Below are 25,859 nucleotides of genomic sequence, written 5' to 3' on the forward strand. Positions count from 1 at the left end.
GTATATTTCTAAACTAGTTATCACTAGTCAGATTAAAAAATAAGTGATTTTAAAATGTGTATTTTAATAATGATTATTCATGACTGTATTTATCACTCTCAACTATTAATTACCAAATATATTTGGTGGATGTAAGCCTTTTGTATTTCGATAAAACATAATAAAATTATTTACTTGAAAATTTCACAGGGAATTGAACTGGTATTTAATCTTACACTAAAACACGCCATGTTATCTTAAAACTGCTGTAAAGCTACAGTTCAAGATGAAAGCCATAAGGAAAGTGAAACAAAATTATATACCATTAATATCAAAGTCTGAATTACTTCAATCTTCCCCAGTTGAAAAAATACCACTCTGATTCAGTCCTTAAGGCTGGAAAGTTTGATAACATTTTTGTTTGAAAAAACAAAAGCAGGAGCACAGCCCCACCACAGACATAAGGGCTTTTCCTGCAACACACAAATGTGAAGCATTGTAGGTGGTTTCACTGGTCACTGATGAAAAAGATGCAACAGAACGCAGCACAGCAAATGACAAATACGTTGGAAGTGACAGCAATAAAGGTTCAAAAACAATAACAAAAGTAAAACAATACTTATTTCAACAAATATTGAGAAATTAGGTATAAGACTTAAAGACAACTAAATCAGAATTTCTTAATATCAGAATGTTATTTTAGAGGAACACTTACCTTAGAAAGTAAAGACAAATCTTTACTAGAGCAGCTTTAAGCACGACAAACATCTGATAGAAAAGCAGCAGGCAGTTTTAGCAATGAAATACTTCTATACTTCTCATAACTTCTCATTTGCCCTTATTTATTATACTTTAAATGTTTAAAAACAAAATAGTAAGATACAACTGAGATTTCAGCATGGAATGTATTTATTTATTTTTAATTTTCAGTACAGTATTAGGAGGTCATTTAAATATTTTAAATAAAGATTTTGGAGAAAACCCTTAAAGATTCAACAAGGTAAAGAAAAACAATCTCAGCAGTGGATGAAAGACAAGTATTTAATGACCTTGCATTCCTCAAAGTAGCAGTCTCTAGACAATTAATATTCGTGCATCACCTAGTCAGGAATGTAGCCTAGCTTGGTGACGCTCTTCCTTTCCTTTGTTTTCTGGAGTGTTTCATGCAGAAGATCTCAACTATAATGGACACCCTCACCAAAAGGCCAGAAATTCTTAAAAAAAAATTTAAAAAATCAAACACACAGAACCAAGCCAACATTTTGTTTTAAAAAACAAATTATATTTTTTTCTCTACAACCATAGATCAGAAGGGCTTTAAGTAATACTACAATCCTACAGATCAACTCCCTCCCCTCTTTTTTATTTCCTCTCCAAATCAATCAACAGTCTAATTAGCTGACACAGAAGATGGGACAACAGAAACAATCAGTAAGCAGCTGAATAATGCCTGACATGTTAAAAAGAAATCTGAAATTAATCGAAAATTAATTTTGTTGCACAAAAATATCAGTAAAACTAAAAGCAGATGCTACTTCTGGTGGAAAAGAAAAGCAAAACAAAACAAAACAAACTAGAATACTCTGAATGCATCTTCTGCTTGCCTCAGGCATACTGTGGGAGCAATGCAGAGAGGTGGGAACATCTCGTTTGAGAACATCCAGCCACCAGTTTCCCTTCCACTATTTCAAAGTCAATTTTATTTTCCTAATAGCTCATACCTGTTGCCTATTTAGTTACCAGAATACCCACACACCCCATTCTGAAAAATAAATTTTCTTTCTGATGCCAGTCAAGGAAATCCTGGCATAATCAAATGAAAAAACTGGAAAAATTCAGTTCAAATTTTATTTAAGTTCCCTACAGGTATGTTTACCCACATATATACTAAAATAGTTAAGCATATATATGTGCATTGACATACATATGCACTTAGGTATTGAGGATCTTTGCTTACCACATTCAGTTTCATGAGATCCAGGGGTTTTATATATATATATGAACTGAGATGGAATGTGTTAAGTAAATAAGTAAAATCTAGATAGTAATAAATACAGGGTAGGGCCTCTCAGCCCAATCAGTTCATTTATTTTTCTTCCTTGTACTGCCTTAACAATCATAGCTTCTTGCAGTGCTAAGTTTCTGGAGACTGTAAATTCTCAAACTGTAGTTCCAATCCAGTAACACATTAAATCAGTAATCTAAACTTCATAAGCAGCACCTTTAATCTCATGCAACACTGTTCAGGTTCATATACAACTTGCTAGCCAGCAGTTGGATACATATTGATCTTCCAGCCAAAACTTACTGGTTCAGTGAAGGACTCGTTTGGGTCAAATGAAAACATTTTCTCATTTACAATCACACTACCAAACAGTGGAGCAGGAACGCACTGGACACTGAGATTCCCTGATGTAGCAGATTACTATGGAATTAATGTATTACTCAAATAACTCCACATGTATTACAAGGCCTGCATTTATACCAAAAGCAGACTGTGCAATGAAAGCACAATGTACGATCAGCGAGGATGTATGCATCGTGAGCTTTTTCTGTGCTACAGAACCATGCCTCTTGAAAGTTATTAATAAAGTACAGTTATGCATTTAAAAACTGAAGTTTCCAAGAGGTTCACCCTGAGTAAACAGTCGGGAAATTATTTCTAGTGTAAGCAAACTTTGTCAATTGATAGAGCAATACCTCATTTTTTAAATCAGCTTGAATAAGTAACTGGACATCAAGGAAATTTTATTTCAAAGATGATAAATGATCAAGTTTAATTTGTTGAAATAAAGGGCAGCATGGTGAAATTTTGTTCACACAAGTGAACAAGGAGCAAGAACTGTATGAAATTAATAATTCCCACCCACAAAAACTCCCAAAACACACTGCTTAAAAAGGAAACTGTTACAAGCTATGAAACTTGGCAGAGGAGATTAAGATAAAGCTGTGCCTGAATCACTGCGATATTCCAGTATTATAAAACCTGTAGCTATTTGATAGTATGAAGATGATGCATTTTGTTATTGGACCAAATTTTTAGCCAATCTAACATAAGGTACAGACCTTGGGCATCTCATTACAATTAAAATAAACAGGATGTCTGAGGCTCGGGCCTCAGTATTCAGTTAAGTTCTACTGCCACCAAAAACCTGAACATATTTCCCTTATGCTATCCTTAAACTTATATGTCTCCAGATGGGAGTCTTGGACACTTTTGTATAATTTATTGAAATTCCACTACCTGGATAAACAAATTGCCCAAGAATTCTGAATGGAAATCTGGTCAGAAAATTAGAAATCCAAAGGAAATCTGTACTTAAAGAGAAAAAAAGAAGAAACTAACAGAGAAAAGCAGTACAAGCCCTAATAAGCAGTACATTCTTTGAGTACCTTCAATATTACACACCATCGACATATATGAATGCCCTTCTCAGAGTGTACAGAAAACCATTTCTCTTAAAACAAGACAGAGAATGCATGAAACGGGAATGTATGGGTCTCAAGTTTAGGAGGATTTTCCATCAGTTTCTAAAAAAGTCAGTAAATAGACACTAACCATTTTTCAAATCAGGACATAAAATGTCTCAGATTATATAAAAGTATACTCTGACTTCTCTGGAACAGAAGTCAAAGCTAAGGCCTCACAATTCCAGTTATTAGAGACAGCACATCCTCTTTACTAGGCTACCACTTGAAGCCAACTATTCAATGTTTTAAAGAGAGGATTTTATAAAAAGATGGTTGCAATGCAGTTGTTTGTAATATGTACCCAGGTAGAGAGAGATTACTGAGAAGTGTTGAGTTATAACAGAAACCGTTAAAGAAAATGCAACATATAAATAAAACGCAACAAACTACACTGAATGAAATTTCTCCAAGGTCCTCATACCTAGTAAAGGTGACTACACAAATTAAACATCATAAAGTACAAATTAACAGACCATATGATTAATAAAATCTGTTCACTTTATATTAAACATCTCTAATATGATTATAGAATGTTTACATCCTCTGTTGCACAGAGGAGCTCTTCCCTTTGTATCACAGGAAAGGGTTCTCATCTCAAATGCTACTTTGTGAAACAACCTTTTATTTCAAGAGGTTCTGCAGCATAGCTGTAGCATAGGTAGGACGAGCTTGTTTGCTTGCTATTGCATTTTGAAGATACTGGATACCTCCACAGCGCTCCCAAATTTCTTCAAACTGTCTCGGCAAAATTTCAGCTCCTCGCTTTCGAGTTAAGCCAGTCTCTTCAAGATTAAGCTCACACATATCCATATCATCCTTACCTGAAATGGCAAAGGGAAAACAATAATCTTTATAAAGCTTTTACATCATTCAAAGGTCCCGTTACCAAAAATTAGACTTTTGTTAATTAGATTTTTCCTCTTTCAAGCTCTGGTTTGTTAATAGACTTCAGAGCTGTGTCCTTATACACAGATATGAGTAGTAGCATTACTATTACAGCTGCTGTATTAATTTTTATTTGTTGTTATTATTACTAGTATTATTATTTTTATTTTATTTATTATTTTTAAAAATTAAACACACAGAGCAAAAAAGTGGTCTCAGATGCTACAACTGACAAAACTGTGCTTTAAAAAGCAAGATAAAAGCAACAAAGAAGCCGAAAAGATCAGCACCTTGATATATTCTGAAATCCACTAAGGGATGACAACCACATTTGTTTTACACATAGTTTCAGGTTTAGAGGGAAATGCAGCAAAGTGACTAAGGACTCGAGACTTTTCATCAAGTAGTCAGTGTTCTTAATCTCTCAGCCTCCCATGCTAAACAAACAATGTTTACAAAATGACACAGGGAATCCAATGAGTGTGGCTCACTCACAACATTTTAATCTTATTTTTAATAGGTGATTCACTGAATGTGATATTCATGACAGCAATGCTACTTTTAGCTATGGGCTTTGACACTGAACAAGCAAAAGCTGGTGTAAGGAATTCTATTAAAAATAATTAGCAGAAAACCAAGGAACGTTTCATGCTAGTAAAGCATCACTCTGAGGCTAAACAAATTGGTTACAGCCTTTTCCTTGGTTCCCAAGTTAAATACAAAAACTTAAAACACAGAACTGCAAACAGCATTCCTCCAATGTTTTCTCCCCCTTCCATTATTCTCCAGTAAAGGAGTATACATTCCATTATCAGATAAATCTGTACCTAATCACTGCCACATTTAGGTTTTATTTTAAATGCTTAAGATTAAAAAGCTATTCTCTTATACTAGGGAACATAAATATGGTAAAAGCACCAGTCTGCTATTAGCACCGTGCTGTGCAAAGATGCAGATCTATCATAAGCGCAAATTGTTTTGATACAAACTGCTGTTAATTTTTCGAAGCTAATTAAAAACCAATTATAAGTAGGAACTTTCCCAGATAAATTGTGATGTTTTATCTTTACGCTGTCTCCAGTTCAGTGAATAATCGGGGGACACTTAATAAAATCATTTACATTTGGATTCCCATTACGTCTATAATTTCCTAGACTAACGTACACATACAAGCAAAACACTTGGATCAGTTACATCTTCAAATGATATTCTGTAACATTTGGTCACCACTCACTAACAGAAGTTCCAAATCCTCAAATTCTGCCCAGACAAGAACCGCTGATTAAAAAAAAAAAAAAAGAGGATACAGCTTGGGCAACTTTTATCATCAGCCTTTTTTTCTAAAGTAAGTTATCAACTCTAAACGTTTTCAACATTTGAATTTTGATTTCAATACCAACCCGCTACAAGGAGTATGGGTGCCTTGTCAGGATGAAGTTCCATTTGTCGAGCAATCCATGGCCCATCAAAATGCGCATACCACCAACCCTTCTTCTTGTTCTGGGGATCTTTGTATTGGTCCGCAGGACGGATGAAGGGAATGCGGAAGTAACGCTGTTGTCTGTTTATTTCAATCTCTTGTTGCCTGGTTGGTAGCTGGGTTGCTGGGTTCTGTTGAGCTATCATACAAAATAAGCCAGAAGTCAAGCAAACAAAAAAACAGAAAGCCATATTGTGGCTTGCCTGATTAATCCACTAAAAAAAACCAAAAAAACCAAACAAAAAGTAACAAACAACCCAAAAGGCAAACCAAACCACCCAAAACCTGAGAGTTTCTCTCTGAATACAAGGTCATCTGAAATCTCATCAAACGTAAAAAATAGTCCCAGGTCATTTACAGTGCATTCTTTTAATCACTACAGCTACAACACACGTGAGCGTTTCCTCACCAGACTATGCATCTATATTTACTCTATAAGTTGCTCAATGGCATCAGGTACGTTTACACTAAACAAAGTGAGTAAAGCAACACATTCTGTTTTAAATCAGTATTTTAGGTAAAATTCCCCGTATAAAATTTCTTACCAACTAGTAACGTTAATCAGTAACTGCTCTAGCTCAGTCCATCTTTGTAAAACACACAACACAAAATAGCATTTTGAGTTGCAAAAATACAAAGCACTGCTTAAGGGTGCATAATACTGTTAGAAATGACTAATTGGTTAATAAAAACGTTGACAACAAATACAGCTTATTTCAAAGCTGCCAACAAACATAACTTTCTGCCTAGATTTCTGTGTACTAAACTCTACTCTCTGGCTGCTTTCTTTTTTAAAGAAATTGTTTATTGCAGGCCACTATGATCAACAGAGTAAACTTTTAGAGGAGACAGAGATACAAGATCTTTTAAAGCTTCGTATGTATATTTGGTGAACATTTCACTTTTGCATTTCTTGACTTCCTCAGAATGCCACATATTTCAGACTTTGGAGAGAAATCTGCTTTCAAATAAAAGCAAATACTTTATGTTAACTCATCAACTGATCGACCTTCTTAATGTCATGTATGCATTATCATAATCAGTTTTAAACAGTAAACGCTCTTACAAGCAAGACCCTTTCCTTTAATAACTGCCTCCTGCAAAAGTTTATTACTGATCTTGCTTTAGTGGTTTATAATACCACTGTTACAAATTCCCCTGCTTAAGAAATTCTGTATGTGAGTCTATGCCATTTCTACAACAGAAAATGTGTTACCAGTTCATGTTTCAGCGTAAAGGGAATGATTAAAAGTTAATTCCCTTTTTTCTGTCCACTATGTATTAAGCAGCAAAGCTATATTTTGAGCTAAAATTTAATAAAATTAAAATTTACAAGCATTTCTTATACTGTATTTTTAGAACTATGAACAATGCTAATAGACAAGCAACTGCACTTTGAAATTTCTTCCACTTAGATTCAAGCAAAAATATTGAAGAGTAGAATCTCTAAAAAAGAACATGTAATATACAAATCATAACCCTCAATTATTTTTCCATGTCTACATAAACAGAGAGAAGAAAACCAAACCAGGTTTTAATACAAGTTCTACTTCTATAAGTCAACTCTGATAAATCACATATTTTACAAGGAGTCAGAGTTTACAGTTTACAAGAAATTAATTCTGTTTCTGTAAAATGTCTGAATATCATAGCAGATCAGTGCTTTAGCATTGTCAAACTCTTTTAAGACTGCAATGGTACTCGCTAAGGCTAATTTCTACTCCTATGCATACCTAAATCCAAGAGGAAATCTATAGGACAGGAATCCTAAGCAGCCAATATAGCCTCTACTTTTCAGTGCTACAGAATTGTAGTTCTTTATTCAAAAGAAACCATCACCTGAATGTTAGTTTGTGTGCTAGGAAAACAGCTGTTATATTAAGTTGATTCCAGAGTTTTGCTACAACAAAAAAACATGTGCAGACAGTACAAACTGTTAGAAAGGGCACAGTATTTATTGGGGGTGTAGGAGAATAGGAGATTATACCTTCAAATAACCTATATTAAAAGGTTATTTCATTCTCCTTTCCCATGACTCCTCAAATGGGTAGGATCTCATAACGATAAGTAGTAAAGAACATTCATAAATTATTGGAGTAACATGTAATTACCATCAGTAAAATAACATTGCCAAATGGTGAAACAGTACTTTTTTAACAATTAAATTCTATGTTCATGTGTAGCAAAACACTGGATTGATTAATTAATGTTAGTATAGAACTCTGAAATGTTCCTATTCTTCAAAGTTAGCTTAAACAATCTCCCCACTTACGTGAGTTGCTCAAAAATGGTGCAAAATCTGTGAACAAATATTACATGTTGAACAAAACATAAAAGTGCCGACCCTTTATAAGTTATAGTTTCATTACCTCAACATTTTTTCACCAAAGCTGATGACAGACAAATGGAAATTCTTGTTACAAAATAAACACAGATGTTGAGTGAAGTATTTCTATTCCTTCTCTGCTCACTAACATAAAAATGTATCCTTCCTTCATGTTTCTATTTTCATCAGGATTTAATTTTGATATTGATTACTTCAATGACTTGCAATGCCTGTTATAAAACCTCAGCTGCATACATGCTAAACACATTGTTGTTACCAATCGGCTAGTTAATTAACACAGTACTAATTTTTGAAATTTCTGCTATGAAAAGCTTCCAGACCTCTATTAATATTGTATCTGCCTATTCCAATAATAATATACAAACCAGTGTTTAGCTTCTATACTGACTGTATAAATCAAATTAAAAACCTGTAAAATCATGAGTTGAAAGACTGAAAGAAGAAACTACATCATTTGAAGCACCCATCACCGATACTTGAAAGACACTTAGCTTAAAATCTAAGAAATTGGAGGTCCTTCTCAGATCATTGTAATATATAGATGTGAAATGCCCGTGTATTATAATTATTAGCAATAGGAAGAATTACTTCTGACATTAACAAGTCTCTAAATGTCACTATCAGTGACTTTCTTCTGAACCGTCACATTCCAACTTTTCTTCAGAAATATGAAGCCATATTTCAAGAAAAGTAAAAAAATGCAATGAAAAGCATTGAAAAGAATGTAACTAAATGATGAGATCATAAATATTCCAACCTCTACACACAAATCCAAAGATTTTCTGCTCTTTGATACTTCCCATCAGAAATACTGAGCATGAATATGTATTTTACACATTTAACTTCAGACAGAACTTATAAGCTCGAATTCAAAGCAACTTACCGCTTTGCAAAGTGTTTCAAATGCCTTTTCCTGCTGTTTCAGTCACAAGGTTTCTTAAGGACTTAAAACCACATTACTAGGTACGGGCAAAAGGATAACTTTTTTTCCAGGGGTCCAGATTTCACCTGTCATGTATCTGTACCTACATTCCCTGAAACACTCCAATTCTCAGGTGATACGTAATTGAATCAATGAATCAAGGGGGAAGAGGCACCTTTGTAGAAGGACACTTGGATCACAATAACTCCATGCAGCGCTGCAGGCCTGAGGAAGCTGCCCAGTGGTAAAAAACCTCGAGGTGTTGATTGAAAACCAGCTGAATATGAGTCAGCAGTACCTGAGCGGCCAAGAAGGTCATCCTGGCTTTTATGAGAAACAGTGTGGCCTGCAGGACCAGAGGAGTGATCGTGCCCCTATACTCGGCATTGGTGAGGCCACACCTCGAATACTGTGCTCAGTTTTGGGCCCCTCACTACAAGAAAGACATTGAGATGCTGGAGCGTTTCCAGAGAGAGGCAACGAAGCTGAGGAAGGGGCTGGAGAACAAGTGCTGTGAGGAGCTGCTGAGGGAGCTGGGGTTGTTCAGCCTGGAGAAAAGGAGGCTGAGGGGAAACCTTATTGCCCTCTACAACTACCTGAAAGGAGGTTGTGGAAAGGTGTAGGTTCGTCTCCCAAGTAACAAGTGATAAGACAAGAGAAAATAGCCTCAAGTTGTGCCACAGGAGGTTTGAATTGGATATTAGGAAAACTTTCTTCAGCAAAAGGGTTGTCAAGCATTAGAACACACTTCCCAGGGAAGTGGTTGAGTCACCATCCCTGGAGGTATTTAAAAGACACGTAGATATGGTGTTTAGGGATATGGTTTAGTAGTGGACTTGCAGTGTTAGGTTTATTGTTGGACTTGCTGATCTTAGAGGTCTTTTCCAAGCTAAACAATTCTGTGATTCTATGATTCTAACTGGTTTTAGAACCCCTATTCTATCCTTATGTATAATTCTCTGTTCTGAACTGTCAGAAACTATTGTCAGGAAGCAACATTTGAAATTACAGAGGTCAGAACTAGTATGAGCAATCTTAAAAACATTCTCAAAAGTCTCAAAATGCAAACCACAGTTTCACAAATGAAATATTATCTTCCTTAGTCTTAAGCAAAAGAGCAGTGAATATTTAGCAAATAAGCTAGCAATTGCAACAGCAAATCAAGAACTATTTTTAACAGATGAGAGTCGGAATAAGAAAAGGTTTTAGGGAGAGCTATTCAGCACCTGCACCTGAGTCTCCTGAAATATTCCGCTTCCTGCAAAGTACTTGCCAGTTCCAATCTTTTCAAAATATTTACCTTAGATCAATACAAACAAACTCTTTAAAAAAAATCAAGACTTTCCTTCAAACTAGCAAAGCCAAAATCCATTCTAGAAATCTTTTCTTTAGAACACTGTCACAAAAAAATATTATAAACAGAAAACTATCTCTCCTCACCATAGTCTGTGACTGATTTGGGAGCACGCTGTTCTGTTTCTGCATTGCGTTTCTTATTCTTGGCTTTCCAAGCATGATACACCTTTAGCCTTCTGTGAAACTCTTCTCGGCAAGCTGCCAACAGTTCAATATCTGTCTCAGAAATGAGGAAGGAAGGGATGAGTGAGAAAAATCAGAAAAATTATCTATTCATGCTTTTCTACATCAATAGGTAAATAATTTTAGATCACATTCTACCATAACATAATATAACATAATATACCTTAATTCTCTGCAACAACAGAACCTGTATTTTATGGCCCTGAAAGTCCCTTGAAGTGGTGTATATCCTTTCCTCTTTCAGAGTAATGTCAGTCCTCAAAGTAGCTGTTCCACTGTGAGATTTCGAGCAGTGAAATGCTACAAATAACATTTTCGCTTTGCTAAATTTGCCTGTTGATATTATCATAAGCCCAGCAGTACAGAAACAGACAAAATTTTGCTGAAATTTCCACAACTGGAAAAAAAGAGAATTTCAGCAATTTCACTGCTCAGGTCTAGGTTCTCTTTCCACTTTATTAAATGTGTTTTAATTTTGCTGGAGATACTAAGAGATACTAAGATTTCATTATACTAAGAGGCCAGATGATTGCTGGGTTTTTTTTATTAGTCACCTAAGAGTATCCAAAGTGGCTTCACTAGGGATGAACACACATTAGCACCATGTATTCCTGCACCACCTATTCAGCTGAGAACATTGCTCCAGCCTTTCATATGTAAATACAACAGAGATACAGTTAGAATTTGAAGCTAACTTTGGGTTTATAATACAAATCAAGAGAAAGGGTTTGTTTCCAATTTCTAAAACCATGGAGAAATTCTGAGTTTCAACCATTCTCAATCAGAAGAATGAAGAAACAGTAATATTTAATAAAGGAATACTTTTTATGTGTTTCTATCTTCACAACATTGGGGGAAAGTAACTAATATCCCAACTACGAGCTTCCCAAATGACGTTACACGTGTTGAAAATTAAAGAACAATCTGAGCCTCTTAGACAGAAATTATTTAATTATTTTATGTTGTCCTTTAAATGACATATTTGCTATTTTTTTTATTAGGTGACAGCAAGAAGTGAGTGGAAAAAGTTTCTTAGAACATGCAATTTCTAGGTAAAGCATAATAATTAGCATTCCCTTTGTGGAAATACATATAATTGAGACAATTTAATTAACAGATTATAATATGTATTTTATAGCCCAAGCAGTTTAACATCATAAACATATAATCGGTAAAGGAGGTAACAAAGGAATTCTCCTTCCTCCATATGGAAATCGCTTAGTTTGCTGTTCTCTTTGGAGTAATAAAACTTCTAAAAATTAATCTGACATTCATTCAAACCTGAATAAATTCATAAGCAACTTTTTATCTTTGTCACAGGAAGAAATACCTTCCACAGAGCAACAACTAAAACTTACCACAGGATGTATTGATTGTATCACGAAGCTCTGCATATTTCCATTTACTGAGATCATGCTTCTTAGTACCAGCAGCAGCTTTTGTGGCTTGAACTGCAGGACCCCTGCAATTATTAAAAAACATACGTGTATTTTTTCAGGTATGAAGCAGGAATTGAACAACAGGAGGAACAGATCCCATGATCACTGCATCTTATTACAATGAAAATCAGTATCAGAGGAACTGAACTCAAAGGCAAAGTACCATATTATTTTCAAGATGTTCAAATGATTAGGAGGAAGTGAAAGTATCTTTTATGTCCAAAATCATAAAATAATCTGATTGCTTGCCCAGATATTGAAAGGAATTGTCCCTGACAGTTAGAACTTACGTGTGAAAAGACACATATTCTCCTTATGTGTACCTCTCCCCACGCTGGTCTACATTTTCGTTAGTACTAGTCGAGAAGCACAATAGAGACAACAAAGAGCGGCCACACACATTTTTAGTTACGTTCAAAAAATACATGAGGAAAAGTATTTCTGAAGTGGACAAGGACAAGGAAGAAAAGGAGTTTCCCCTGCTACTTTACACTGGATGAGGACAAAATCCTTGTTCCAGGACTAGAGAAAATATTCCTTGTCTTTGAAAAAAGTCTAATTTGAGAGAAAAAAAACCAAATTAATTCTATATTAATTGCTGAGAACTGCAATATTTATTCGGGGGAGTGGGGTGAGTTGAGGAAGGAGGCGTGGAAATCAAGAGATACCAAGGAAAAAGTATTGTTCTCAGAAGAAAACTTGACCAATATAAAAAGACTCATCCAGAAACAGTGTTTTTCAAAGGCAAAAGGTATTCATCACATAGACAGCACGCAATAAAGTCAACAGCAAATGCAAGTGAGAAATTATTACCAAGATCTTCATAATCTTTAACAATAAGGTCAAAACAAACACTACATGTATACCTATAATGATAATCTGAAAAAAAACCCTTTTTGTTGTTATTTTTGTTAAAAATGGTATGCATAAGAAGTGGAAGAACTACCCATGGGTTATTTTTACATAAACTATGTCTCAACTAAGTTCAGATATGAACAGAATGCTTTTTATACACTAAGGAACTCAAGAACACACACATGAACTTAAAAACCTCTGTTAATGACCACAACTGAGAACATGAAGCAAAAAGAATTATCTTTCAGGATCCAAGAGGATTTGTTCAGAAGAGACTAGTTCACTAACAGGGCAGCAAAATACTTGATGCAATGTGTCCCATTAAAAATTCACAAGTGAAAAAAACCAGAAGGAACAAGGCCTTTTCATTTAAAGTCTGTTTGTGCAGCAATATCTCTGTGAGGCTGTTATGTTATTACAGCACTAATAATCCAATGCATATTATTTTATTTTTCCATAAAATTCTAATGTGGTACTATAAAGTTTTAAGTTGATTATTTTTCTGTTTTAGTTAATAGGTTATAAATATATTCTCTGTAAAAAATTTTCTATGTAGATATAGTAGTTTTGAAAGCAGAGATAAAAATGCGATTTAAGTCTCATAGAACAAAACAATCTGTTTAAGAAAGTGTTGTTCTTAACAGCAACGGAACCTTTAGTTCAAATGTAATTAAAACTACAGAATCTTACTGTTTACTGCAGCATCAGTTTAATTATGCCTACTCATACTACTAATCTAGGTCAACACACAGCTTCCAGTTATGGTGTATGAGAAGTCTGACAGGAAAAATCACCTCTTTGACTTTTAAACGGTACATAGCTGAGGCGAGAGGAACTCTTCTTCATCCATAGCACTACTTGTTAAGTACAAAACCAAATCATTAGACAGACTCCTTGAAAATATATATTTTAATATCTTGTTATCATTTGCATACCTGCGGGACACTAAGGGATTGCTGCTAAATATTATTTCCGCTGCCTGGTGTCTAACCTTCTTGAACCTAATTTAACAAATCCTACGGATTTTCCTTATTTAGCAACACTACCCGCTACTCTAGGAGTTTGCTATATAATTTAAAGCAGCAGAACTACGCTGTAGGATCTCTGGTTAAACTAGTAATCTTTAAGAATGCTAATCCAATTGAATGGCTTAGTCTTCTAAGACTCTGCAGATTACTCTTGTTTTCTACATCACTTTAAGCATAACAGTCCGGCAGTAAGAGTAGCATCACATTTGACAATCAGTCTTCACCACTCAATCTGATAAAGTTTTGTATCGTAAACGGTATTTTCACACTTGAAAAAAATAAAAATCAGTCTCAAGTCGAAAGTTTCCAGTATATGAAAAATGAAAAGAGTTTCGTTAAAACAAGCATGCAGTAAAAAGTATCGCATTTTGAATTCAACCAAAACACAGAGCCTCTGATTTTGCCCCAACATTTTGCAATATTTTTGCACATTTAAGCACTGGTCTTTGTGATTTGAATTATGTCAAGATATGCCATACAATCTAGCCATCTAAATTCACTTGCTAACTTAATTACACACAACACTGTTTATTCCTGTTCTTTAAATACCACTGCAAGAAACAAATTTAGTTAATAGCTGCATTCCAAATTATCAATGTTAAACCCATCAGTTGCACAAGACCTATCATCTTCAGACAAAACATACATAATATAGTAACTTACTTAACAACAGATTCACTTTTTAAAATCCTAAACAATTTCACTGCTTACGTAAGTTTCAGAAAACGAATGTCAAAAGGTTATTTCTGTCCTCAAGTTGCACAAAACGCTTTTTAATTACTCACCAATATGGAGGGCATTGTAAAAATTTCTTTCAACAGAGAATTAATATTCTTAATCTAGTATGAGACTTTTGCAGTACAATTGTATTCAGATCTAAACCTGCATTATTCTTTCCTCCTGTATAGTGCATAAAATCTTGCATTAGCAGTCAAGAAACCTCAGAAGGGGATTTTATTTAGATGCCTTAAGACAGGTTTTAATATGTTTGTATCAGGGTAATGTTCAAAGCTGCTTTTATTTGAAGGTAATTATGACTAGAATATATTCTTATTAAAAGCATCAAGAGTTACATTAACATTAAATAACTTCATTAACTCTGTGTTGCATGTAGAAATACTCCAGAAGATGTGAAGCCTTGTTTTCTAATATTGTTGTAAGAAATGTGAAAAGAGAAGAGACCTGGGGAAACACTATCAAAATTACACAAAATACCAAGGTACGTGAATTATTCTTATTCTTTTTTCATAAAGTCAATTAAAATAGCAGAAAAGTAATTGCTGGGAAAAGCTGTTGATAAAGGAAATTTACCTGAAAGAAATAATTCACTTATCTGCTTAGAATTTAAAAAATCCCCAACAGATTCCATTATTTTCATTCCATAATTCTACCCATTTCATGTGATTTCTTTTTATAAAATGATTGATTCATTTGGTGTTGTCTTCTCACCTACCTAGACAGTATTTCTGACATTTCTGTGGCCATTTGCTCCCTATAAGAAAATTGATAAATAAGCATAAACCAAACATGTCAATGTAAACACAGCCTTCATAACTGTGGAAGTCTCTTGTCAACCAAATTGAAGCCAATTCAAAAGCACAAAAATTGGCTACTTATTTTAACTAGCACGTACATATATGCAGTCCTGATTATGTAAAGAACAACAAATCACACCGGGCAGTGAAAATTAATGGTGTGTGAAAAAGTTTACACTAATTATATAATCTTCATTAAATAGATATTATCACTTAGATTAGATTATTAACTTGGTTATTAGATATAAGCAAAGTAGTGGATATAAGGCATTACAAACTGATTTAAAGTTTACAGACAGATGCTAATAAATATTATTAATGAAGATTATTTTGGGGGTATTAGTAAATATCAACATCAATTTCTTTTGAATGAATTAGTGTGGTTTCTTTCTATTAGAGCGTTCAAATGGAAAAAAATGCCATACGCAGTCATTTGTGGCTTTGTTCCATTGGCTCTGCAAATAGAAGATATTTATGTTAGATAGACTACTTTCTAGTTATCTTTCTAATAATCTGCAGAGGGAAAAGGTGAGTCATAGTATTTCCTTCTATCACATCTTATTTACTACTTCTTTCTTTTTTTTTTTTTACTGAGAAACAGGAATTTATGGATCTTTTTTCTTCACCATTCTCAATTAATCATGAATGGTAAATTAATTTTGAAAACATAAACTGAGATAATCTGGAAAAAATGTACAAGCAAAAATACACCTCGTATTCCCCCCCTATCCCCCTATTTCAAAATCAAAGATTTTGAGACATTCTGTTGCTGTCTTTTATGCCTGGATAAGCATATCTCAAGAAATAATAGCAATCTGCGTGTAGCTATGCTGGGAAACAGGACGAATATCTTCTTCATGCAAGCTGTGAAGAGACATTGAGTCTAACAGCCAGACTGAAGATTCACACGTACTTTGAATATGCTACAAATTACAGCCCAATGTACAGAACAGATATACTCACAACACCGTCACTGAGGCTACCTTATTTTGGTGCTATATACTATACTATATGTCTCAATAAGGCACATAAAAAAAAAAGGGCACAGTTGAAAACAGATAGCTATTATTTAACTAATATTTTACTTAAGTGCACACCACTTTGTTAATTTATGCCTAGGTGCAGTAAAACCCGTATTACCCTTATTTCAAATTGTGGGTGAGTAATAAAATTGAATGAAACTTTGAGAGGTCTAGCATATCCAGCACAGAACAAGCACAAATAAAAATGCTGGATCTACGGCCAGAAGGAAAACAAAACCAAAAGCAAAACCAAAACAAAACAAAGACCAAACAACAACAAAAATAAAAAACACTAGCAAACACCAGGAAAAAAAATAAATAAACCCAACCACCCTATTTTTCTTCTTTGACACAAGTCAACAAGTATAGTTTTCAAAGAAACTACTAATACTTATGAACCTTTAAATATGTATGAAAACCAATGGTGAATGCAGCAAGGTATTGAGGAGAAAAGAAATACAATAGAGGCTGCTCGTTTCCAAATATAACAATCAAGTATCACATGTTCCTTAAGAATGAGCAAAATTTAAGTGTCCCTTCAAAGTGCCACATAAAAAAATTACCTCATTCTTTCCATTTTCACTCCATAGGTAGTAAAGCACAATGGAAAATACCCTTTTATTCATGCCAACGTGTAAACATGAAATGTTTTTTTACAAAACCGTGTGAAAACACTATAGGAGCAGTATACTGCATGAGTTCAGTATAGAGTGATAACTGCTTTATGTTACTACAGCAGAATTGAACAGAAAAAGGAAATATATATATATATATACACACACACAAAAGTCACAGTGATTTCAGCGTATCACATGGTAATATGGAAGTCTTGAATCCAGAAGACAGCAGAATATGACTTCCCAAGACTCCAATAAAATTTTAATTGGTATTGGTTCAAATAAGTCCTGAGAATTTATCTTTAGATCCATAAATTCTATGTTTTGTTCAAACCAATAAACAGTTTTCATTTCAGAGAAGAATTCCCAGAGTTTCTGCCTTTAATGTGATTGTTACAGTTACATGGAAATCTACCCTTGAACTTCAGTAGTCTGGGGAATGCCTTTGTTTTTAAACAAACAAAATCAAAATCAAATCTAAGGTGAACTTGAAAGAATTTTCTTCAACTTTTGGACATGCTATTACTTTTTTCTTGATTTATATATTATCTTGTTCAATAAAGGATTTACATTGCTACGTTAACTTGTTCAGACCATTCTGAACTTTCAGTCATTTAGAAAAGAGTCTTCATTCTGCGAGCTACACAGCAGAGAGAAACTGGTAGTCATAACTATCAGGATGGTTAGTTTATCATATATTTCAGGACTACACAAGGAAGACAAATATCAGGATCACCAATGAGCTATAGGAAACACTGTGGAGATTATAACTTCACAAATAGAGAAGTTACTGAATTCTCTGAGCCCTTCTATTGCCACCCTTCTTTCATATTAAAGTGCAGTTTGCCAGGTTGAAATACTACAGTGAGTTTGGTTTACAAAAGTATTGCATCAATATCTAAAAGAAGAAAGCATGAAAATCTCCAGAATACTGTCTGTGAAGCACTTGGACAACCAACTGAGCATGTTAAAGTCTTATTTGAGACAATATGACAGCTACTGAGGGCAAAAGTACAATCATTTTAGTGCAAGTGTCTAAACATCTATATTGTACATGACAAAAAGTTACTTAGCTATCACATGTAGGCATACAGTTATAAAAAAAAGTATACATGTAGATAAAATTTGTGTAGCAAAAAGAACACATGTGGGAGCTTGAAATTCCATGAAAATACTCGGGACTTTCTTACACCCCTTCTTTCAGCAACAGAGTAGACTAGCATTAATGAAGTCACCAATGATGTGATCACATTCATAGGTGCCTCTATGTAATTTGACCAATAAGTACCACTTTTATTGGAACTTCTACATTGCTCCTAAGCTATCACCCTTCACATATGAAGGGCTACTGCTTTGCAAGCAGTGTGGATGTGTATACCAACAGCCAAGCACTTCTTGTGACACATCAAAAAATTTACACAAAATAAAATGTTTAAGGCAACATTTAATTTTCAAATCCATCTATGTTAAATATATTCACTCTGCTTGAAATAAAACTTACCAGTCAGGACACAGAAATAACTACTATTTCAGCATTCAGAAAGGGCTTCTTGTTAAAAAGACACACACACACACATAAATTCACACTGTACTGCTGAAACCACTAAGTACAAGAAAGGGTGTATTTTTTTACTACTTACCACTGAAGAAATTACATTCACTCCTTTAAATAAGTCATAATAATCATAGTTTAACTCAGTTGCCATCCTTTCCAGAACTCAAAAAGAGGAAGAGAACTGCAGTCATATTCACAAGCATCTGTGAAGTTACTGATGCAAGATGCAAAATGGAGAAAATCTTCAGGCAAAAGTAATGTATTTCTAAAACTTTTCATAAGTTAATTTGTAAAATATTCCAATGCACTAACTTAAAAGGTCCGTGTAATTAATACAAAAGTGTAATCTTCTCAAAGGGATCCGGACAGGAAGAAGAAAAAAAAGTGAATGACTACAAGACAGAAATGTAACTAACTAACCCCATACCTGCGCAATCCTAAGTCAAGCTGAGCCTCATCACTGATGAGTTCTGCCTCACTCTGGGCAATTCTCATCGCAAGTTCATGATCACGACGCTCCTGTTCAAGCACTGCCTGATGCTGGGTTTCCTCTTCTCGTTCTCTGGCTAGCTGAGCCTCAATTTCAGCCTGTTTTATAAAAGCACACCTTTAACATTATCCAATAAAACCCAAAATGCCATATAATCAAATGATCAGAAAAATATGAAATAGTATATTCATAGTTTTCAAAACATACAGAATTGAAAAAGTAACAGCATTAGTATTTAGTCTGATTCAAGACAAACAAAACAGCTAGACTGCAACTTGGTTTTCATACAGCTTAACAAATCATCATTGTGCACTTTTATCACCTTTTCAATTGAAGTGCCAATCAATTATTCCTTATTTTTTAACACAAAAAGTTTTTTGTTAGCTATTATGAAAATTAGACTTCAAAAGCTTTTAGAATCATTAAAACTGAGATGATCACAGCAACATGGCTACTCCTTCACAGCACCAACACAATACTGCCTTGATGCTCTGCACTTGGCATTACAGGACTGCAAAACAGGTACGGCTTTACACATAGGACCATGGTTCATTTTGAAGAGGGGTCAAGAAAAACACTAGAATCCTCTGTGGACCTGATCAGGCTTTGAATTTAAGCAAATGGTAAAATTCTGGCTTACTGAAATGCAGAAGCAATCAAGATATACCACCTTTGCAGACCAAAACTATCATTCCGGTTTACCATCACTAGTTAACAAAGGGTCTTGCACAAACAGTAAGTAGAACACAACCATCCAATTCATATTTCTGAAAGTCACACACACCAAGTCTTAGCAGTGTCTTCCTCGGTCCCACAGAGTCAAAAAAGGAGAAAAAGTCACTTCCCTCTCATCACTGGAAATTTACACCACTAAAGCAGCACAATAACACCAGTGACTTTACCCTCTGAACCCCATTTTAGATTAGCTGATAGTCAACAACCACCAGGAGGAGAGACAAGGAATTAACTGCATGTAGAAGAATGAAATGCCCTAATGGATTAAGTATCTGCTTTGCATCCAAATGCAGCATTTCTAAGTGTAAAGTACATTCTGCATTGCAGATATCCACATCTCAGAAACAAAGAAACATAAATAAAGACAATCCCTGGAGATGCTCACAGCACTGACAGACCAAGTTTTTAAATCTTCTGGCAACAAGCCATCTTGCTTCCTCAGTGGACCAAGTTTAATCCATTTAAACTGTCCCTGAAGGGAAACTTATCCTATGAATTTCTCACAAAACACTAGGCATATCTACAATGGTCTCCAAGCAATTACTTACAGACTAGCCAAATAGCAGCTTACTCTTTTTAGGTTTAACTTCTGCAAGCTGGTAGTGCTTATTATTCTGATACAGGTGACAGGCCAAATAACACAGGAAAGATTAATTTTTCATCAAGTTTGGCTATAATTTCTGTTGGTTCCAGTGACACAATTATCAAGAATGAGGGTGATATGATAGAAGAGAATAGGCAGACGCAAGAAGGATAAGCAGTGCTAGGCTAACTCCAGGGATAACAAGATACAGGAGAAAAATTTTGCTTCTCCATAATCATGGACAGGGCTTAAAGAAGCCCGTAAATGTCATTGACCACAGCCCTGTGCCTGCTACAGTTGCCCCTATAGAGAAACGTTTTCTCTCCATGACTGCTCTCCCAAATCACCCAGGCAATCTCCAAGACAAGAAGAAAACAAGAGTAAAGGGGCCAAACACACCTCAGAGTGAGAGTTCACGATGGGATCAGTTAAAAAAGTGTCAGAAGTCAAGGGGTAGGGTGGAAGAGTAGGATTTAAACTGCGTGTATCTATTGTTACATGAATGTAGTCAAATGAGCTACTAGAGACAGTGCTGCATCCTCTCATTATTACCAATGTTCTGAAAGTGTTTACAGTTAAGTTGGTACATGATACAAGCCCAAGTCCAGACATGACTACTAGTGAAACAGTGCCAAACTCACCTGACATGGAAAATCTGCAAAAACTTCAAAGACTAAACTAGAATTCTTCAGTCATGAGTATTTTGAACTTTAAAATAACTTCCAAAACCCTTTAAAAACAAATGCACCTCTACTCAAATGACCTGAACTTGCAGGTAAACCAAGAACAGGTGATGTCTCTTGGGATTCTCACCTTACATTTACTACTAAAGCAACACTGTTGAATGACTCCAAGACACGCATTTATAAAGTGACGCCATTAGGGTCAGTACAGAACTTGTGAAAAAGATTTAAAATAAAAAAAAAAAACCAAAACCACACACAATATCAACAAAAAACCCCCAAACCCACACATTGCCGAAATATTAACCTGAATACGCTTTTCTTCCTCTTCCCTCTTTTTCCTCTCTTCCTCTTCCTGTTTTCTCTTTGCCTCAATCTCAGATTTCCTGTTACAAAAGAGAAGGAGGAAACAAAAATATGTTAGTACAACCCAAGTGAACAAGAGACAGGAAAGCATTTTCCATAACACTGAAAGGTAATCCATAAGTCAGTACAGTCCTAATGACAGGACACTACATGTAAAGTCATGTAGTCCATCTGAAACTTCCAGGTGCATTACATCATTTCGTCCATAGTCTATTTTGACTACACTTACCTTATGAATCACTAGAAAAGGAATTTTACCAGTGCATAGCATACCAGAACTACAATCCAAATTACTCTCTTCAAGCACTGGGGGATTAAAAATGACCTTCCCTATTTTCTTCTCACTCTATAACCAGCAACTTTTTCAAGACTCACAGACGTCTTTCCTCTTCCTCCTTCCTTCGTTGCTGCTCTTCCTCTTCACGTCTCTTTCTTTCTTTTTCCATTTCCTCTTGGATGCGTCGCAGTCTCTCTGCTTCCTCCTCTTGCTGTTTCTTCTTTTGCAGTGCACTCAGAAGCTGCTCTGAGCTTCTAACTAGAGCATCATATTCTTTCTGTATCTGTTCCCTAGTCATTATAGTGGTCTGCAAAATGAAATAAAAGGGAATTATCTTCTGTCACATTCATACATCACTTTAAAAAAATGTATATTAAAAAAATTCTAAGTGAGACAAGAACATCAAGCAATATAATTAGATTATATATATGCTTTTGGGTAGGGGAGCTTGAGCACATCCTTCCCTTTCTTCCTAAAATCCTAGGGATACATTACTCTCTCATATAAAACCACACAAAGTAATCTACAATTTATTACTGAAATTAAACACGACTTCTCTTTAAAATATGCCTTCATTTTTTGAACCTTGCAGTTTTAAGCAACACAAATTAATTCTTAACACACTAAGATGAAAACGAAGGGCCTCCTATCTGCATTTCACGTTCTTAGCTGCTACAGTGGTTGTTGATGGCTCTGCCTTTTATGTTACAGCATAGAATAGTTTCTCTCACTATGTGTACTAGCGCTCAGAAAATGCATTGTACTGTGCTGTGACTTTTTTAAACAAGTATTAGTAGCAAATAATAAGTTGAAAATACTTAAAACAAAAGCCTTTGCTACCTATGTTTTTAAATCTCGTTGATAGCTACCAATTTAATTTCATTTTATAATTCATATTCATGAATACTAATATAAGTGTGATATGGGGTGTTCGCTGACCTTTTCTGAGGGCATCTCATGATGATAATCAAAATATCTTATTTTTATGAGAAAAGAGAACTATAAGCAGACAGTTTAACTCTACCACCTTTTCCATAGTGATTTTACATAGAAAAATCTTAAGATGTTACACTAAGAAAGCCATAATATTGCATGAAACAAAAATTCAACACATTAATTTTTTTCTCACAAAACATCCCTGTGTGCTTTCATTTTTTCTGTTGCTTTTGTGGTAAGAAACTGAGAATTACATACGCTGAACCTTAATCAGCAAGCTGAATTGTCTTCCATATCAAGTTTGAAAAACACATAACTGAAGATAAATCTCTTCACTCTGCGATAAACGTTTGCATAATTCAGTCCTGATTAATCTACAACATTGTTAATAAGCATTATTCCAACAATAAAAGCAACAAGCAAATTACTAACACTTGTCTCACAATATCAACATGCATTTTTGCTTTTTATTCTTCAGTGCCAACTTTGAAACACAATAATACCAAAGTCTAGACATATGCACTCAGCTTGAGGATTCACTTCAGTTACATTCACAAATAATTTTAAACAGAATTTACCCAGTAGCTCTGAAAATTAAGACATCTATATTAAAATGTCTTTTCTATTAAGAAAAATACATTTGCCTTCTACTTTAGGTTAATTTTTTAAAAGATTCCTGTAATAAGAAACTATTTCCAATAGTTATCATACCTTAATTTTGGTCATTAAGGCATCAATAGAATATTCCAGCTCCTTGACCTGCTTGCTTGTCTCCACCTTCCCCTCCTTCAGAGCACTCACTACCTCATTAAACTTATCAAGCCTCTTCTTCAGCGTGCGCACTTTTATCAGGCCATCAATGCTGTGAAGGTAAGACAGTCTATTTGTCCCCTGAGATGTTTTTTCAAGGTGATATTTTAAAAATTATCACTAATCACTCATGTTAAAGAGGCAGATGGGTGAGACAAGTTACACCTTCTGATAAACTCACCCCCTTTTTTTGAAATTCAAACATTACCTCATGAAGTAACTAAGCAATGGAGCCTTTTGCAAATAATAATTAAAACTGATCAGCAGATGGTGACTCAAAATGGAAAACTGCATTTTTACTTTAAGAATTAGTGTGGAGATTGTTTAGGGGTTTTTTTAACCATAACAAATCACTAGCATCCACTACAGGATTTTGACTGAAGTGGACAAAGGTTGAGCTGTGCCACTTACTCTAACAGCAATAACAAGACTGAATCAGGTAAAAAATTAACTACAGAGCAGGAATCCAGTCAGTAGACCCCATAAGGGGAAAAAGGTCTGGGGAAACTAAGAGTCCATGGAAACTTTAAGTTTTTTAAAGACTCCATACAGAAGGCCACACGTACAAGTTACAACTCTGCAGAGACAGTCTTCCTAGAAAGAAATCACTGAACTGGGATTCAGGAAAATAACATTAAAAACATAAAGACTAAATCAAATCATTAAAGATGAGTACAGAACAGGTTAAAAATACAGGTACATGGTCAGAAATGTCAAGGTAGAAAATGAAACACAACTATCAAAGGATGCAAAAGAAAACATTTTACAAGAACCTCAATATTAAAGAACAAAGAGTTGGATCTCTATTAAAGAACAAAACGGTGTCAGCAGAGCTTAATAACTATAATGTTTTTTCCCATCAGTATTCCAGACAGCCAGATTAAAGCTACTTACTTAATTTCATGAGGAGACAAGACAGACAGAGCCCACAATTATTTTTAAGATAAAAAAGAAAGGCAGCCTATACGTGAAGGTGGGCATGGGTAAAGGACAAAAGTTAATGAGCTTAAATTTCATTTAGAGAGATTTAACTAAGGATTTCTAATAACTAGGCTATAACTGCAAGATTTTATGAACAAAGAGCTAAACAAACAGCTGTTAGGAAAGGTTCAGATTTACCCTGTTCATCCTTGTGAAAGAAAGGAAGAACATGGCACCTTTCAAAACCTCTTTCAGTCATACTTAGCACCATTCTATAACTTCAGATATATTTAGTTAAGCATAGTAAATCTGCTCTTTACATTCACAAGGAACTATTATTAAAAAGCCATTTTCTTCAACCAAGGAATATCCTCTTACCGTGGTTTGTGCTTTCTCTTGCAAAGCCACATACGGATAGTCTTTTGTATTTTAATGCAGGCACTGGCTCGATATTTTATCTTATTTTTCACTGTAAACACACAGAAGATACTGAGTCTCAATGGTTCACACAATTTAACTCAATTCTGATGTTAGTGACACACTTGATGGCTAAAAAATGTATGTAGACTACGGGGGCTTGAGAACTAGGTCTATACTGGAACAACAACACTTAAGACACTGCAGACAACAGAACTCATAATCCTAGCCAGGCATAAGGGCTCCCACCCAAACCAAAGAAGAACAATTAAACACATGCACACCCAGATATGCACATCACCCCCACTCCAGATTCAAGGGCATCAGTAACCTCAGTGAAAAGTCACTGGACCTAGCAAGGAGGAGATGCTCAATTCAAAGCTTAAATCCTGTGCTAAAGGGTAATCAATTAACCATATCTGCTAAAGACGATAAAGTGGCTGGAACTTTGCTGAGCATTTCTTTACAATACTGAAATGAAAGGACACAAAACAAAACCTCCAGCTGTTGTTGATCTAATAGTCTTCACCTAAAGACTCAAGACAAGGCAGGAAGTTAAACAGAGAATAATGTCAAGTCACAGGGACAGGCACAAGTGCTGAGTAGCTTAGAAGTTCAGTTTTTGCCTGTCCACTAGAGGAAGCACAGATGCCTAAGGATCCATGCTGCCTTTAGCCATCAGCTGAGCACATGGTTTATGAACACAGGGATAAATTTAACTACCAGACTTAGGTGATCACAAAGATGCACTCTGCTTCTTGTGTATCTATTTCAGATTCATTCTAAGAAGAAAGTTAGCTTCTAATTTCCTATAGAACACTAAAAAAAGTAAGTATATCAAACCAGCATATTATTTCCCTGGGTTTCTACTTTTTGGATACAGTGACAGACTTTCTGTCCTATCTTTCTGAAAAATAGACTAAATAGCATAAATGTCTAGGTCAAAAATATGATTTTAGCGTTACAA

The 25,859-nt window shown here is 34.9% G+C and overlaps 1 protein-coding gene across 4 annotated transcripts in view; it reads right to left on the reverse strand.

The window, feature by feature from the left end:
* Window positions 1-873: 873 nt before the first annotated feature.
* MYO6 (myosin VI) overlaps window positions 874-25,859 on the reverse strand; it is a 79,869-nt gene continuing 54,883 nt past the window's right edge. The window contains exons 23-34 of one of the 4 annotated variants that reach the window (XM_069851341.1): window positions 24,854-24,944; window positions 23,456-23,606; window positions 21,907-22,115; window positions 21,473-21,551; window positions 19,102-19,262; window positions 15,906-15,935; window positions 15,399-15,437; window positions 11,982-12,085; window positions 10,525-10,656; window positions 8,088-8,114; window positions 5,736-5,954; window positions 874-4,271 (exon numbers count right to left, since the gene is read on the reverse strand). In XM_069851341.1, the coding sequence (XP_069707442.1) occupies window positions 4,072-4,271; window positions 5,736-5,954; window positions 8,088-8,114; window positions 10,525-10,656; window positions 11,982-12,085; window positions 15,399-15,437; window positions 15,906-15,935; window positions 19,102-19,262; window positions 21,473-21,551; window positions 21,907-22,115; window positions 23,456-23,606; window positions 24,854-24,944 (1,442 nt within the window). In that variant the 3' untranslated portion in view covers window positions 874-4,071. The remainder of the gene's footprint in view (window positions 4,272-5,735; window positions 5,955-8,087; window positions 8,115-10,524; window positions 10,657-11,981; window positions 12,086-15,398; window positions 15,438-15,905; window positions 15,936-19,101; window positions 19,263-21,472; window positions 21,552-21,906; window positions 22,116-23,455; window positions 23,607-24,853; window positions 24,945-25,859) is intronic. The other 3 variants (XM_069851342.1, XM_069851343.1, XM_069851344.1) reach the window with 3 other exon arrangements.

The sequence above is a fragment of the Phaenicophaeus curvirostris genome, chromosome 2 (genome assembly GCF_032191515.1).
Source record: "Phaenicophaeus curvirostris isolate KB17595 chromosome 2, BPBGC_Pcur_1.0, whole genome shotgun sequence".
Taxonomy (NCBI): Eukaryota; Metazoa; Chordata; class Aves; order Cuculiformes; family Cuculidae; genus Phaenicophaeus; species Phaenicophaeus curvirostris.